Source organism: Pithys albifrons, chromosome 24 (assembly GCF_047495875.1).
Source record: "Pithys albifrons albifrons isolate INPA30051 chromosome 24, PitAlb_v1, whole genome shotgun sequence".
Lineage (NCBI taxonomy): Eukaryota > Metazoa > Chordata > Aves > Passeriformes > Thamnophilidae > Pithys > Pithys albifrons.
In genome coordinates, this window is record NC_092481.1 from 5,438,032 (window position 1) to 5,456,019 (window position 17,988).

Consider the following 17,988-nt stretch of genomic DNA (forward strand, 5'->3'; position numbering starts at 1 on the left):
TTAGTGCAGTGCAGCTGTCTGAGGAAACAAACCCTCACCTCACATAGAGAAGATGGAGCAAATAGCTCTTGGATTTATTGTGACTCTCCAATATAGAATCCCCTCTCCAAGCAGGTGCAGTCCATCAGCACCAAAATTTCTCTGTCATTTCCCAAGTACTAAGGAACTTCCTTCCCCTGGGTTTGCAATTTCAGCCTCCTTCAGGATCTCAGGAGATGTCACCCATATTTCTGTCACTTTCTAACTCCTAAGGCACCAGAAATAGAGATGGTGTGGCAATGAGTTCCACAGGTGACACGTTGTGTACAAGTTTTAATTAAAAGTTAAATAATTTAAGACATTTGTTTACAGGCAACGGTATCGGTTGCTCACTCTGTACATTGCATTTATTGGACAGCAACAAGGAAAAACAGAACATTTGGCACAATAATGCCAATTCTTTTTTTTTATTATTATTAATATTTTTGGACACATGAACACAAAATATCCCTGCAGGCTAAAAAAAAAAAAGAAAATACATTGCAATTGTACACGACCAGCATCTTATCGCGACACAGGGCTGTGACCCCCAGGACAGTTTAGAAAGTACCTCGTATTGCTAGAGACATACATCCAGTCCAAAGTTAATAAAATACCATTTGAAACATTACAAGTCTAACAATATAGAAACCAAAAAATTACATCAGAAGTCAAACTGAACAAATGCAAACATTTTACATTGAAGTTGCAGCCTCTAGACATAGAAATATGAAAATGTCAATAGCAAGGTCTAAGAAAATCTGTAAGTGATATTTAGTGCAAGATCTTTCCTCCAGTGCAAAGGGAAAGGAACTTGCAGTGGATCAGGATCAGGATGGATCCAACACCCTCTGGCCCTGCCTTCTGAAAATGAAAGCAGAGTCACTCCCTCGCTATTGAGCAAGAAAACTCCTACAGCACATCCACAAAAGGGTCGGGGTTTGGGTCTGTTGGATGCTGGCTCTGAACAGAGGGCCCTTCCCCTTCCAAAGGGCCGAGCTGAGGGTGGACAGGACACACCTGTCTGTCCATCCCACCTCTGCTCCCTTGGGATGCAGCTCCAGCACCACACTGGGTAACTCACAGCGATGGAGATGGGCTACCAAGGGATTGCCAGAGCTTGTTCAGAGCTCAGCAGGGACAAAGCAAGCAGAACTGGGTGGAAAACAGGATTTCTGCCCCCTCCCCCCATTTTTAATATTTTTTTAATATTTTTTTAATATGTCAACCACACCCTCCCCCAACTCTTTGAACTTTGCTACATTTAAAATCTTTCACACCACAGAGCTAAACAGTGGCCAACAGGCTTTAATTATTTAAAAAAAACCCAAAAACAAAACGAAAAAACAAAACACCCTAAAACTACAGCTACAGAATGCACATCTTCCCATTGATTGACACATGCAGAACGAGTCACTCAGGCCCACAGGGCTCACCCAGGTCCTCAAGTCCTCGAGACTTGGGCTCAGACCTGCCTAGGGCAGCACTGCTGCAACTTGGATCCTGAACTTCAGTGCTTTCTCCCCAAAACTCCAGCCCTGTGCCCAGGGTGGGCTCACACCAGCCCTGCTCAGGTGCTGGCCCAGGGCTCTTACCTGGTCTGAGGTCAAATATCCAGTCACAGGCAAACCAAGGAGAGGCTCTCCCTTCCCTCAGTCTCAACTAGGAGTGCTTGGCACTGGACAACTAATTGGTGATAAAATTAATTAATTTTTTGTGCACCCTTACCAAAACAGCCCCATTGCTAGTGCACAAGCTCAAAACAGGGATCTTGGATCCCACCACCTCCATCAGGTGCTCAGGTGCTTTTCAAGGTGCCAAAGTTCTCTGTGTGTGTTGGGTCAGTCAGAGTTCACTCTAAAAAGGGGTTTTTTGTCTTCTCCCTGAACGAGTACTGAGAAAAGCAGCGGTCAGTCTCCCACCCACATGTCCTGATTTTATTACACAAGTGAGGTATTCTTTAAAAGAAAAATAAAAAACTAAAAAGAATCTGTTTTTTCAATCTAAACCTGCCCCAGCACATGCCAGGGGCAGGGTTCACTTCAGTCCCATTTTCAACAGAAATGAAAAGAGGTTAACCTTAATTTATGAGACGTTCTACTGTCAAGGAGGTTATAAAACTGCTTGAATAAGTTCAGTGTACTCTGGTACAACTGAAAACAACAGCATTTAGAAATGTAAACTTTCATTTATTTACAAGCTTAAAGACTGAAGGAAACAGCATTTCCTATTGCTGAAATTTGGGGGGGCTGGTTTCTAAGCTTTGGGACAGCAGACAACTTAGCAGCAAACCCCACAAGAGTATCAGAGACCACAGTGCAATCCTTGGGCTTCTCAAACTCCTCCTCAGTTTAGGAATAAGCTTTAATCTGCACTAACTCAGGTTTACAGTAGCACTAACTCAGGTTTATGCTAAGAGGAATCTAGTCTTAAATTACTATGTTCATGGATTGCAGGAATACCCAGGGAAACCAGGCCCCTGGGTCTGGCTTACAGGTTTGCATCTGAAAAAAAGCCAAGCAGATTAAAACTCCTAATTTATAGGCTGGGACAGAATCAGTATTTGAGACTCACATGGGTTCAACATGCTGTGAATGCAGTTGTGTGGGCAACCCAAATTCCCAGGGAAAAAAAACAGTTCAAAATGCTGGTACAAGTCCTCAGGTTGCCTGTCACACAATACATTTCGACTGTACACGTTGGCCTTTCCTACACGGAACACCCAGTTTCCAAGCTTATAAAAAATGTTGTAGACAGGACACCAACAGTGAATATAAAACAGTTAAAAATAATTCTTAAAAAAAGCATGGAAATGCGTCTTTTCTAATTAGTTTCAGAAACTGCCAAATTGTGTGTTCAGAAAACGACACGAGAATGTTGGTTAAACTCATGCACGATCCTCAGCTAGAAAATTACACTGTTGGGGGGGCTTAAAAAACAAAGATTTATTGCCAAAGTTAAACCTTCTATGAGAAAAAAGTTTTAAAATCACTTAGATTTATCAAACCACACAGCAGCATAAAGTGGGCACTTTTGTAAAAGTTTGCAAAATACCTAAAAGCTAAATTTTTTTTTTTGTTTTATCATTTTTAGAGGGGGGAAATGATGGTTCAGTACTTGTTACGATACCATGGCAGTATTATTTATAACCATTATCATTAAAATCTACTGACAGGCATCACTATTGGTTATATTACACATTCACAGAACAAGAACCACCTATTAACTCGCAGTATAGTGCAATTGCTTTGCAGCCCAAGTCTGCAGAGATTAAAAAGATAATTAGTAAAACTGACAAAAAACTGCAATACCTGTGAAAGTTATGTTTGTTAAAAGGCATTTACAGTAGTGAAATCTAAAATCTCCATTAAAAAATCTATGGCCCCACACGACAGAAGGATTACAGCGAGCTGGATAGAACATTTTTGCCATCACATCATACTCACGAAGCAGGGCACGGAGACAGGGCAGCAGTCACTGTCAGCTCATGGGATGAGGAGAACTTAAAAACCACAGCTAGCAAAAGATTCGATAGAAACCTTTCGTGCCAAGTCCTTGAAAAACTTCAGGATGATCAGCCTTTGCGCTTTGAGGTAAAAATTCAGTCCAATGCATCAGAAAAGACAAGTCTATGGATTTCTAGTACAGAAAACAATGAAACAAATGGCTCAATTGTGTTGGTGCATCAGACGTTGCAGTGAAGAACAGATTCAGTGCGACTGTCCGGAGCTGCTGGTAGTGGGCAGTCCGAAACCCCGGGCCCTGGCTAGAGCAGGAGGCTTCCAAACACTTCAGGACTGCGTGGGTTGTTGTTTTGCCTCATCTTCCCAGGTGCTCTCAAGCGAAATACATGGTGTGCTGGGTGTCATGGTGGATCTGCACGGCCTTGGCCAGAGCCTGCGGGTCGCGGCCGTTGCTCTGCCCCGACACGTGGCTGCCCTCGGCGCTGTGAGCAGACACACACTGTGAGCAACTGGGACAAGCTCAGGGTCACAGAATCCCAATGGATTGGGTTGGAAAAGACCTCCGAGATCATCAAGTCCAACCCTTGCTCCAACTCCAGTCCCTTTACCAGATCATGGCACTCAGTGTCACGGCCAAGCTCAGTTTAAAAACCTCCAGGAATGAGGAATCCACCCCCTCTCTGGGCAGCCCATTCCAAGGCCTGATTACTCTCTCTGGAAAGAATTCTTTTCTGATTTCCAACTTCAATTTTCCCTGGCAGAGCTTGAGCCCATCGTGCCCCCTTGTCCTATTGCTGAGTGCCTGGGAGAAGAGACCAAGCTGTGGGGGGTGACAGTGAGTGCATCCCTTAAGGAAAGCAGGTTACAGTTCTCCCTTAAAGAGAACAGAGCTACTTGTAGTGTGTGTGTGGGGGCTTGTGACCAATGAGAGGCTGTGGTGTATGTAAGGTGAATTGGTTAACCAATTATGTCATGGCATGCTGGATGTGAGAGAACATAAAAGGTGTGGATGTTACTGCATGAGGATTAGATCATCTAATAGAACTGTCTACTACTACTACTACAAGCTGTGAGGATCTGTCTGTTAACTATCTTGAATAAACTCTCTAAATTGTAAGCCTTCTGATCAAGCCTTCTGATGTCTGCTGTGCCTGAGCTCTTCTGACCGACATCCACGGCACCCCCCTGCCTGGGACTAAAGGGCATACCCCAACACTTGGAGACCCCTATACCAACCCCCACCTGGCTATAACTTCCCTTCAGGTAGTTCTAGACAGTGCTGAGGTCACCTCTGAGCCTCCTCTTCTCCAGGCTAAACACCCCCAGCTCCCTCAGCCTCTCCCCATAGGACTTGTGCTCCAGTCCCTTCACCAGCCTTGTTGCTCTTCTCTGGACCCGCTCCAGCACCTCAATAAACTTGGGTCATTACTTGGCTACCAGCATGGTGAGGCCACTCCTTACCTGTCATGATCCTTATCCACGAGATGGTACCTGGCCCGGAATGCCACCAGCCTGGCGTAGTAGGCGGGAGCGGGGATGGAGACGGAGCGGGTGCAGCGCACGTAGGTGTGGCACAGCTGGTACGTGAGGAGCTGCAGCTCATCCGCAGTGAAACAGTTGTCATCCCACAGCACCTGGTAGTGGGAGGGCCGGCTGGTTCCCTGTGGAGAACAGGTGAGCAATCAGCTGGAGAGCAAGAGCAGCCACAGAGGTAGTACCTGCAGGCTGCACCATCCAGCAGGCACCGAGGAGTCAGTGCCAAGCTGCACTCTGTGTCTGCCAAGCTACCAACAGAATTGACATTCCTCATGGGAACAACTATGAGGATTTAATCCCACAGCCTGAGCACAGCAGAGCTGACATTACCTGAATTCCTGCATGGCTACAGAGGTAAAAGTCAAATTCAGAAGGATGTGTGATGGTGCTGTCCACAGTAGTGCCTGCTGGTACGTTGCCGCTCTTACCCACCTAGTGAGGAAAGTTTATTATTAGCCCATGGGTTTTTTGGAAGTGACCCAAAGCTACCTCCTAAGGGAGGTTCTACTGAAAGCTGCTGGAGAATTTATTGCTCAAAAAGGTGGAAAAATATTAAGGTCGTTTACATGGGAGAAATGAAAATGTTCTTTGTGAGTTCATTTTTAGAAACTTCACCAAATCCAGCTGGTGTGTCATCAGAGGAAAATAAAATCCTTGCCAGCACCATTAAAGCTGCAGAGTGGGATAAAGCCTACACAAGTAATTCAGGATCTGAAAATTCAGGTTTCTGAGATAAATTTATTTCATACCCTTGTTTGCCCTCACATCCTGGAGATCTGGGTTTTTTTAAGCAAACCTGAGATGAAAAGCTTTCCTAAAGAAGGTTCCTCAGCTGGCCTGTGGATTTGTGCCACAGCCACAACTTGGATGCACCCAGAGACAGAACAGGGAACAGCTAGGTCAGCTCAGAGTCAGGAATCCTGGCCTATAAAAACCCAGGACACAGCTCCAGGTACTCAAACACCAGGATACAAAGCACACCTATTCCAAAAGGGGCTGGGAACAAGCTGTTCCATCTGATGTAGAGCAATAAAAAAGGGAGGAACTGGTTATTTTGGGAAGGAAAGCCTGTTACCACCCAGCTTTAGTGGGCAGGATGGGTCCCACCCCATAGAACCAAACAATCCCACTTTCCTGTGCCATCACCTCCCAGTCATGGAGTCAGTACTTGCCCTTTCAGTTTTGTCAGCACAGAATAGCCTGGTGTGGTGCCTTTTCTGCACAACAATGTAGGTTATTCCTGGTCTATAATCCTCCTCCAAACTAATGCAGGCCTTCCGGATGGCGATCAGCTCTGGCCAAGCTACCTACAAGTAGAAGATTTAAATATAAAATGATGAATCCAGTACACACAATATTAATTTTTTCCTGTGTACAAATGCCACGTTGTAAGAACCACGATCAGACAGAAAAACTGCACATTGTGTAGTAGCCAAGAAAGATTTTTGCCCCAAAAAACCTGAGTTTTCCTATTGCCCAGGAAAACTCAATGAAACTTAATTTTCCCAATAGTTATCTCCAACAATAATTTTCCCACATATATACTTTTTTTCCCAGGGCCAATCCCTTGTAATCCACATAAACATATATTCAAGGGCAAATACCTTTTCATGAACAAGCAACGATCAGACAATACCTGTTTCATCTGCCCTTCCGACACTCCCCCTCTGTAGTAAATGATCCTGGTGGGCTTGAAACGCGTGGATTTGTAGAACTGGATGAGCAGCTCCCGCACCATGTTGGTGAGGTCCTGGATGACCTCCTGGCTGTAGAGCAGCTCCTGGGAGGTCTCCTGGCGCGAGGTCTGCACGCGCACGGTGGCGCAGTAGCGGCTGGGGTGCCCGTCCATGCTGCCCACCACGGCCGCGATCGACGGCTTCTTCCCATCCCCGGCCGGCGGGTGGGTCACGTCTGCTCCCAGAAAGATCACGGGCTGCTGGAACACCGAAGGCCTGTTTGGGAAGGTTAAGGTTTGTTTGTTAGAATTGTGAGATCTCAGAATGGTTTGGGTTGGAAAGGACCTTATATATTATCTGGTTCCACCCACCCTGCCATGGGCAGGAACATTATCTTGTTCCACCCACCAATTCCAAAACACCTTCCACTATCTCAGGTTGCTCCAAGCCCCATCCAGCTTGGCCTTGGGACACTTCCAGGGATAGGGCAGCCACAGCTTCTCTGGGAAAGCTGTGCCAGGGCCTCACCACCCTCACAGGGAAGAATTTCTCCTATATACCTAACCTAAATTTCTCCTCTTTCAGTTTGAACCCATTCCCCCTTGTCCTATCATTCCAGTTCCTGATGAAGAGTCCCTCTCCAGTTTCCTCATCTGTCCCTTCAGACACTAGAAGGAATTGTGAGGCCTCCACACAACCTTTTCTTCTCCAGGCTGAACAGCCCCAACTCTCACAGTCTCCTTAAAAACTAATAATAATAAATAATACAAAGAAGGAGAATGAAGAACAAAAAAACATAATTACAGCCAAGGAAGGTCCAAACCATTGAACAGAATTAAAGAAGAATCTTTAAGGACAAGGATTTCTGCATCAAGCTTTTACAGTCCAGAGAGAACACAAAATGAAAAGGACAGGATCAAAGGCAGACTGAGTTACAAGCATTGATCAGAAAGTCATTCCTCCTCACTCTTTCTCTTTCAATTTGAAAGAAAACACAGGATGCTTTAGGAGGTGGCAAGAGAAAAGGCAGACAGTGAACTCAAGGGCAGGAAAGACAGATATGGGGAAAAAAAAGCCTTGGTGAGCTTGTTTTCCCATGCACTCTGGATGGCTCTGACTCTGGTTGGCTCAGGGCTGACTGGACAGACTGTGGATGCAGACACATCATCCTCTGTCCACTCCAGACTGTGGGCATTTCTAAAGCGTGTTTTATTTTGAAAGGTGTCATCTCAGCAAACACAACAAAAGGACACCACTTTGTCTGACAATCCAGACATCAAGGAGAGCTTTCAATTGCATCTCACCTTTGATGAGGCACCAGCACATTGTTGATTCCTCCCAGCTTTGCGTTGATCTTCAGACACAGGTTGGACAGAGTTTGTGGTGAGGTTTTGACCACATTCTTTACCTGAACACACTGTGTGGCCATGCCCAGAAGAGTGTCTCCAACCCTCTTGACTTCAGCTGTGACAGAAAAATAAGTCAGTGGTTCCAATTACCCCAAGAGGCAGTAGCTCCATATGCTTGCTCTTATTTTATTTTTTTACAAATGTTACTGTAATTCAGGTCCTTGAAACTTCACTGACAAAGGCTCAGTTTGGTAATATACAAGTTCTCCAACCAGATAAACCCATTCCAAAACACCATTTTAAAGGGAACAAATTCCCTCCTTCCTGCTACTCACTTGCAGTACAACCCATTATGACTTGACAGCCCCTTCTCGTACCATACACAGGTGTCTTCCCAGGCAGAATCACCACGATGAGCTGCAGGCCAACATAGGTCAGCTTTAAGTGCTTGAACATGGGCTCCACACTGTCTGCACCCTGGGCATACTTGCAGAAGCAGGGCTGGCCCTGGATGGGCATCCCAGCATCCTTGGAGATCTTGCGCAGCTGGTCTGTGAAACTCCTGAAATAGAAATGGATTTGCCCTGGCCTTTCCACTGTGGGTCACTTTGCCATCAGTTTTATCAACCAGGACTAAGCTGCTCTTGCTACTTCACAGCAGTACAGTAATTATTTTTTGGAAATTCTATCCCTATCAGGAGCTCACTAATACGACTCTAATCCTCTCTGAGGAAGTTCATCAGCTTCTGTAATTTTACAAGTCTTACAGAAACAGACAGATATTGGAGTTGAACACCCTGAGGCAGATTCCCAAACTAGTACTGATAATCTGGTAGATTTTTACTCATCCACCAAACCTATCTGAGCATTACAGTAACCACGATTTTTGCCAGGCAGTGGTTCACACAACCTCTCTCTTTAGAATTCTGCAGATTAATTTGAAGGACAGGGGAAAAATGTGGTGTAAGTTGTTTTTACTATTAGATGCATTAAAATCAACCTAGACTGCACATCACCTTTCAGAAACATGAGAAAAATAAACTTTGAAATAGAATCCAGAACAAAGAGTAAAATACTTACTTTAGCAAGTCTTCCCTGCATTGTTTTTGAGGAGCAAAACAGGCAACAGCCCAAACTTTAATCTCAATGCCAGCATAGAACTGTTTCCCTCTCATGTCCCACACGCCTTGGTTTGGTGTGGCCACAGTCTTGTTCTAGGTAAAAAACAAAGGCAAATTAAAAATCAAGTGCTGCTCTGCTTTGAGTGTACCCCAACAGTGCTCACACAGGGGAAACCTCATGAAAAGATTCATAAAACACCTCATGAATGTCAATAACCTCAGGACAAGACATGGAAACTCACCCTGCCTCCATACTGCAGCATTGGGGCTGGCAGAACTCTGCCTGTCAGCTCTGTCATTTCATTATGGACAACAATTCCAAACTCCTTCAGATATGGGTCAGGCCCACCAACCATACTGTTACTCTTCACCTGGGGACAAGAGAAGTACTGATGTCACTGCATTAAACCTTCAGGTGACTCTGCCCTCTTTGCTTTCTGTTTAAAAGGATTTGTTTTAAACAGCCTTTTTTGATGTCTCAGTTGTTGTGCTTATCATTACCTGTCCCCATGCTCTGGAAGAGCCACGGGGAGTGACAAACATGGACTGTGCAGTGGGAAGAGCACTCACCAGTCTGCTGATCTCCTCCTGCCTGTCTGGGGCAGACCTGGCTGTGGCTTTGATCATGGTTGATGTCTGATTGTCCGTGAGCTTCTTGATGCACCTCTGGCCAGCCACAATGTTGCACACCTGCAGGGGAGGGCAAGGGGTGCTGTGACACCCTTTAACAGGTTGAACAGAGGATACACCACACTACAAGAGTCAGACCCTCACCTCCAGCGGCAAATAGGTGTGTTTCTGTTCCTGTCCCACTTGGAGACAGGGCAGGTGGGGGTATTTCAGCTGCAGACTGTACTTCTGCTTAAAATACTGAGCTACTGTGCACTCCATGGCCTGCCCGTTCTCCAGCTGCAGAGGGAACCTAGAAAGGACATTTGTTCTGGTTAGACTTTCCAAGAATTTTTTTAAGGAAAAAATGGTATGGAAAAACTATTCCAGACAAGGAATGTTGCAAACCTTTATTTTCCTTAGCTACTGGATCTCTACTGAAAAGATTTTATAGACTATATACTGGATATTTCATATTTTAGCTGTTTCAAAAATTAGAGCCTTTGATAACTCCATTTAAAAGCCAGGATACTGCTCAATTTTCCTCGGGTTGAAGGAAATAAAGCAGTGGTTGAAACCATTACAACCAAACACTCCTGTAAAGCCACACAGCTGCTTCATCTCAGAATCATGTTTATTCCTGCATAAACAATATATCAAATATATTTAATAGGTTCAAGAGTTAAAAAATTGCCAGGAAGTGCTTGATACGTACGTCTGGTGACTGGCTGGTCGCCGGGTAACGTTGCAAACTCGGTATTTTCTCTTCATCTGGCCACAGTGGGTAACCTCTACTTTTAGACCTGAAAACCCAACAGAAAAGGGTTGGACTTGATCATCTCGGAGGCCTTTTCCAACCCAATTGATTCTATGATTCTATGAAAATAAATTCAGGCACAGGAACCAACTTGGAGGAGGATGAAGGCATCAGAACAGGCCAACATCCAAAGTGCCTCACAAATTTTCACTACAACATAATATGAGCAGCTTTCAGCATTTTGTTGCAGCAGCTTTAGGATAAGCCTTACCTCTGATTTCTTTGGTAAACTTGACACGCTGGGAGTCTGTCAGAGGTTTGCTTTGTTCACTGATGTTCTGGATGTCCAAGACCTCACACATGAACTCAATGATAGGCTGGGCACGATAGAAAGCAGTTGCTGACACTAAGGTAAAAAGAGAGGACAATTAACTGAGAAGCAGAAAGAACCCTGTTAGGTGAGTGAGACAGAATCTCCTACACACCATCGATGTTGAGCATCATGTTCCACATGGCAGGCCGGACCGACTGGTGGAAACCAAACCAGACCTCCCTGCCCCCTCCCAGGGGGTGGTAATAACCTTCAGGGGGGGAGAAGAAGGAGCGACCCACAGGGGTGTACCTGAAGAAAATAAGAAAATTAATAGTTTGATCATTTCTTTCTGATACATCTTTTTCCACTGACATATACGGCCCTTGAAACCCATTTCTACAACATGTTGGAACTGTCAGAGCTCATTTATGGCAAGCACACAAAGCCTTTCCCTTTCCAGTGCAGCTGGAAAGGCTACAGTGAATTCCTGTTAGAAACATGACCACCAGGCACAAGGCCTGAGTTCAGATCACATTTCCCTATTCTAGTGCAAATTTGTGAGGCAGGCATTGAATTACACAGCTGCATCCTCAACCCTTCTGCCACAGGAAAGTGCAATGGCAGCAGAGCAGCAGCAAGGAATAACTAACACAAATGTTACCATGGATAGAAGATGAATGAGGGAGGGAGGCCCCACAGCCACCCACCTCATGGAGGGAAGGTGCCGTGTGATCACGTCCAGTGCCTGTACAGAATCTTCAGGAACTTCATTCAGGTGCCCTGCCAGAGCTTCCAGCAGCATCTGAAGGCTGACGACTGACACCCACTGAATGGAAACCTTAAATGTCTGGTCCTTCCCCTCTCCTGGAAGTGTCACCTCCATATCCACCTGCCATGGACACAACAGAATCAAGCACAAGCTTTGGTAATGGACTGCACACAGATACAGCACTCAGCAATGGTACAGTTTTCTCCTAAGTGTCCTTTCAATCTATTTTTGACAAGTAGTTTGTGTAATCACCTTAAAATATGACAATTGGTTTCCTCAGGACTTTGAAAAGTTTATCATTTATTCATCTGAGAAACTGCACTGAGGCATCTTTAAATGTAAATTTTAAGCAGTAATTAGTATGGTGACATCAAAGCTCTGGAGAATGGTGAGTCACTTTTTTTTAAGTCAGCCAATTAACAGCAAGATGTTTTGTGAACCAAACGGGAAAGCAAGAAAACCTTTTGGTCAAAAAGGAGACTCACTGGGAAACAAAAATCTGAGTTCTGGCATAGTACTTGGGATGATTCCCACAACCCATCAGCCCAGAGGGCTGTGAACTCATCCTGGGCATTCCTGTTGGCACAGCAATAACCAGATTCCTGGGAGGAAGAGTACATGGGGTGAAGTTTTGTGGGGTGCTGGAGAGCACAGCCCAGAATACACAGGGCTGCAGCAGCAGATCTGGTTGTTCCCATGGGACAGGAGGATGTACCTCCACAGCACAGCCAAACCCAACTGGAGTCGTTGTTTACAAGGACTTTATCATTCAGCAACAGAATGAGGGCTAAGACAGGGAAAAGGGAAGTTTCCATCAGGGTGAAAAAAATATAATCTACTTGTAGCTGAAAGAGCAGAACATGTTAGTTCTCACTCACTGACATTCTCCAACTGAAGATCTGGGAATTAAAAACCTGAGGAAGACAAACCTCTGTAAAACACCAGTTCCCAGAGATCCTGAGTAGCCCTGCCTGTCATTTCCAAGACCACACCAATACGTGTGACAATGTTTTGGCTTATGTCAACAAAAGTTCACTTTTCAAATGACACTGTAACAGTTTTCCCACAGAAACTTAGAGCAACACTTACCCTGTCCCTGCCAATGGGTAAGGGGTGTGCCGTGTACATGTTCCGCTTCCCATCGTACCCAGGCTGCCGATCCCCAAAAATCTGCATCTTGAAGTGCCTCACCATCGTATCCACCACCTCCCTACAGAGGGATTCATCCAGTCAGGGCAAAGAACAGAAAATCCAGCAAGGGTCTTACACAGCTTAAAATTCCTTTTTTATTTTCTTAAAGGTCTGAGAAACACCAATGAGCACCCTCAGGTCACGCCAGGGCTATAAATGGTCCCTCCAGGTTAAGACACCCAAGTGTCCCACACAGATGTCTGTACAGGTGTCTGTGTTGTCAGCAGAGCTACAGCTGAACCAGGCAGAGGAACCTGGAGAGTTGTTCACACTCGGGAGCAGGAGCAGACACAAACACCTGCCCTGGGGTGGGTGGGGGAACTCCATGGATTGATTCCACTGACAGAGCATCCATGTGTGGACTCCAAAATCTACAAGCTGAATTCCCTCCCCTCAGCTGCTACATGTTTGTGTTACAGATTCTGGGACAATTATCAGGGACAATCACTTGTAGGCTGGAAAATAAAACCAGCTGGAGTTCAATGCTCAGTACATTTCCCAGAGCCTTCCAGATTACTGGCCAGTTGCAACACATCTTCATAAAAATAAGGAGAATATAATAGTCCACTGAAAAGCTGACCACAGAGCAGAGAGAAACTTTAGCAGATGGAGAATTCCAAGGATGTGGAGCTTCCTTACATTCAGGCATATACACTTAATTTTAACTAATAAATCTCCATTCAACAACTCCTACCTGTTGACTCTTCGGGGGCGTTTCTCTGGTTTGATATCAACATCATAGTGATACACATCGATCTTGGGGATCTGCACCTGGAAGTGGTTGGCCAGGAGGCGGATGGGCTTCCCAACAGTGCCCAGGCCTGGGCGACGGGGCGGCTGGAAAAGGCTCGCTGGGGGCCCTGGGAAGTCAATAAATACACGTGAGATGTGTGGGCTCACTCCATGCACCTCTCAGTGCTTTGAGTGACCTTCTGACATGCAGAAATCTCAAGGAGCTTTCTGAGATTGCAAACAGAGGTGGCCCAAAAAGCTCAGCCTTCCACTTGCTTGGAACTTCCATGTAAAAAAAAAATGTGCTCCCTAAAGCATGTATAGGTTGGTACCATAATTCATTCTTAAAACTTTATTGGCATTTATGCATGACTGTGGTTATGAACTTCACCAGAGTCCTAAGATGTAATGCAACCATGCAGACAGTATGTATTTTCATGTAATGTAAAGAAAAATACATCTCTACCTCCACTTCTAAAATAAACCAACAGCCACACAAGCCATATTTTGTCATTATTTTCACTTCAGATGTTAATGATCCAATTTATAATTCCAACATAAAGGTAGGAGTGAGGACAGGTTTAGGCTTTCTTCTAAATAGAAGGGTAATGGAGAAAACAGGTATGAACTCCTCAAAGATGTGAAGATAATTTATTTGGATAAAAGAGCTTCAGGAACAGCTCTAAGGAAGAAATTCTTAGACTCCTGGAAGTGTTACTCACAGGCAAGCTGGTCACTAGGGAAGCCTTTAGTTACCTTCCTCAAAGTGTTAAGATCTGAGATACCATGTTAACAAGATTAAACTGACTGGTTTTTTAAATCAATCACAGCCTCAGCTGACACTGCACATAAAGCAAATGGCATTGGTGTATTTTCATGGCTTTGGCTGTATCTGCCAGTGCTCAGTGTGATCAAAGTGTCTTCCCTCTGTTGTAGAGTGGCAAAGGAGAGGGGATAAAGTATCACAAGAATGCAATAATAAACCAATCATAAAACTCAGGGCACATTTAGTGTCATAACCTTACAGCATCTATGTCAGTCAGAGGCTCAGAGGTTATACCAGGAAGGAGAGGAAGGTAACTGACATTTGGGTAAACTTCAACACAATCACAAACAGAACTCGGGACCAAATCTAAGGAGATTCCACACTGGATTTACAAACCACCCACTGGTTACTGCATTATGAAATAGAATTACCAATCTGAGGACACCAGCCCTGGAATAGTTTTGAGCAGAAGGAATATGGAGCGTGTAAGCAGCTGGAGCCCACTGCCACATCAGCTCCCCAAAGCCACAGGGGCAGGGGCTGTCAGGGCCACTGACACCCTCAGGACACATTCCTTGCTCCACACCCTCTTGATGGATCGTGGTCTGTCCTGGACCAGCTCTCAGCACCACGGTCAGACCGGTTGTGGGGTACAGTTAGTGCTTATAAAGCTACAGCTGTCTTGACAAGTGTGAATCATCGAGGGCAATCAAAGTTTGCTGTGCTTATTTGGATACGAGAGATGATCCATTAATCCCATGCTAATTAGTCTGAAGGAAGTGCAGGCACTGACCTCCTGCGAGAGATTAAATGACAACTATATTTACCTATTTTTCTCCCTCAGTATTGACAAGTTCTGCAAACAGGCACAGCAATGCTGCCCTCGGTTCTGACCAAAGGAGGTAAAACTTAAATCTCCTTCTTCCTAAAGTTTTTTCCCAAAGCATTCCAGAGAATCAGCTGAAAGCTGTTTTCCTGTCTGAAGCCGGGATTCCCTCACGTCACAGGATTTTTACCTGATCAGCCTGACTAGGGTTGGATGTGCTGCTGTATTTCAATTTCTTCAATTATACTGAAAGCAGCTCAACAGTGTTGCTTCAGACAGGAAACAGTTTTCAAAACTGAAAGAGGATCTGCTTCAGCTGGAAGTCAAGGAGGCCACCATACATCACACACATACAGCAGGCTCTGAGTCAGCCCTCGCTACCTCAAACTCTGGATTCTTCTGGAATTGCACCTTTGTGTCAATAAACATTTCCTATCACACCAAAATCAACGCCACTTCGATTACACCAATCGTTTGAATGGGAACTCGATGGGTCAGGTGCGCAGGGCACTGAGGGCAAGAAGAACATCCTGCAGGCATTTGATGGACGAATAATCTTGGAATAAGGCACGGGCAGGAAAGAGCCAAATGCAAAAACCCACCAATATTTAAACGAAGTTTGCTAAATAAATAAACAACCATATTTTCAGACGGCATCACCTTAAACTCTCAGTAACAGCTCAATGTCAAATATAAAACTTATCACCGCACAGGCTGCAGGGCTCGCACCGCTGTGCCATCACAGCCCCGTCCCGTTCACCCCGGGGGAGGCCCAGCCGGGTCCCCCCGGCAGCGCCGGGGCCGGGAGGGCACCCGCGAACCCCCCCGCGCAAAGTTTCGGACCCGCTGCGGCTCCTCCGCGCCGGCGGCTCCGAGCGGGGCCCGGCGGTGCCGGGGAACCCCTTCCCGGGCCCGCGGCCTCCCTCCTTCCTTCCTTCCCTCTTTCCTTCCCTCCTTCCCCCGCTGTCTCGGCCCGGCAGGCCGCGGCCCCGCGCCCCCCCCGCGGCTCTCACCGGGTCCCAGCGCCTCCATGGCGGCAGCGGCGGCCTCGCTGCTCTCGCCGCCGGCCCCGCCGCCCGCCCCGGGCCCCGCCGCCGGCCCCGCCGCCGCCGCGTAGCGCTTGATCTCGGGAATATTGGCGGCGGGGTGGGCGCCCGGCGCGGACACGGGGGCGGCGGGGCGGGGGGCGGCGGACGACGAGGAGGAGGTGGTGGAGGAGGCGGCGGCGGCAGCGGGGGCGCGGCGGGGAGCGCTCCCCGCGTTCCGCTTCCCCGAGCGGCGGCGCGAACAATCCCCGCGCGGCGCCCCCGCCGAGCCCGCGCGCGCCCCCGCCGCCGCCAGCGCGCGCCCCCGGGGCGCGCTCCCGGGAACGGGGGTTGACGACGAGGAGGAGGAAGAGGAGGAGGAGGAGGAAGAGGAGGGAAGGAGGATAAGGGAGGAAGCAGAGGCCGCTCCGCGCTGCCCGGCGCCGCCGGCTCGCGCACGCGCCGCCGCCCCCCCACACCACCCCAGCCCGCGGGAGCGCGCACGCCGCCCGCGCGGCCCCGCGGCTGCAACAGGTGACGGTTCTGAATCCCAGAATATTTGGGAGGGTTGGAAGGGACTCCCAGGGGGTTGCCCAGTCCGACTTTCCCTCCTGTCAAGGGAGGGTCACCTGGAGCAGGTGGCACAGGAAGCAGGTCGGGTTGGGATGTCTCCGGAGAGGGAGACGCGCCCTTCCCGGGCTGCTGCTGCAGAGCTCTCCAGCCACCATGGGAAGAAGTTCTGCCTCGTGTTGAGGAATTATTTTAGTTTATGGTCATTGCTCCTCGTCCTGTTGCTGGGCACCACTGGAAAGGCTCTTTTCTCTTGTCCAGCAACAGGGTGAGGAATCATAGAATGGATTGGATTGGAAAAGATCTCCAAGGTCATCAAGTCCAACCCTTGGTCCAACTCCAGTCCCTTTACCAGATCATGGCACTCAGTGCCACGGCCAAGCTCAGCTGAAAAACCTCCAGGGATGGGGAATCCACCCCCTCTCTGGGCAGCCCATTCCAATGCCTGAGCACTCTCTCTGGAAAGATTCTTTTTCTGCTCTCCAATTTCAATTTCCCCTGGCAGAGCTTGAGCTGTGCCCCCTTGTCCTGTTGCTGAGTGCCTGGGAACAATGGTTATAAACTAAAACACAACGAGTTTCACCTCAACGTGAGGAAGAACTTCCAATGGAGGGTACAACAGCTGCCCAGGGTCAGCACAGAGTTTCCCTCTCTGGAGACATCCCAAATCCATCTGGACACGTTCCTGTGCCACCTGCTCAGGTGACCCTGCCTGGGGACCGGCTATGTCCCACTGGTCACTGTGTCAGCTCTTGGGGTCACCCCCCCGTGGCCCCCGTGCTGGTCCCTCCCACAGGATCCCCAGCCCTGTCAAGGCAGTGGGTAACAGACAATGCATTTTTCTTTTTTTAAAAGCCAACACCTCCAGCCAAGTGCCCTTAAATTAAGGCACTACAGACTTTTTGCCTTTTTAAGCAGCTTATGCTGTTTTAGGGAGCTGCTCTCGTGTGCACCTCCCAGGTTCTGTTCAGCCAGCAACTCTCTGCTGACTCACCAGAAGATCAGAAGTCAAAACATTTCATAAATAATAAATGCCTAGTCCACTTTATTTGCCTTTTTTGACCTGCAGGGTTGGTATTTTCCGAGCTGAAACATCAAAAACCCATTTGAAAAAGAAATGAAATTTGGGATTCTCCTACAGATCTGAGATACTCATATAATTCCCTGACAGCAGCTGATGAACACCAGTTTTACAAGACCAGTAACAAACCCCACGGTGTCTGGCAACATTTCCATGCTAATATTCAGCATATCTATGTATAAAAA

The 17,988-nt window shown here is 47.0% G+C and overlaps 1 protein-coding gene across 1 annotated transcript; it reads right to left on the minus strand.

The window, feature by feature from the left end:
• Positions 1-295: 295 nt before the first annotated feature.
• LOC139682301 (protein argonaute-4) lies at positions 296-16,574 on the minus strand. The gene is made up of 18 exons (XM_071576510.1): positions 16,141-16,574; positions 13,498-13,663; positions 12,702-12,822; positions 11,551-11,732; positions 11,016-11,152; positions 10,802-10,936; positions 10,489-10,576; positions 9,939-10,086; positions 9,735-9,854; positions 9,407-9,535; positions 9,124-9,257; positions 8,421-8,605; positions 7,999-8,158; positions 6,655-6,970; positions 6,191-6,325; positions 5,349-5,450; positions 4,944-5,143; positions 296-3,964 (listed from the first exon to the last, which is right to left on the minus strand). The coding sequence occupies exons 1-18, from the start codon at positions 16,157-16,159 to the stop codon at positions 3,856-3,858; spliced, it is 2,586 nt and encodes an 861-aa protein (XP_071432611.1). The 5' UTR covers positions 16,160-16,574; the 3' UTR covers positions 296-3,855.
• Positions 16,575-17,988: the final 1,414 nt, after the last annotated feature.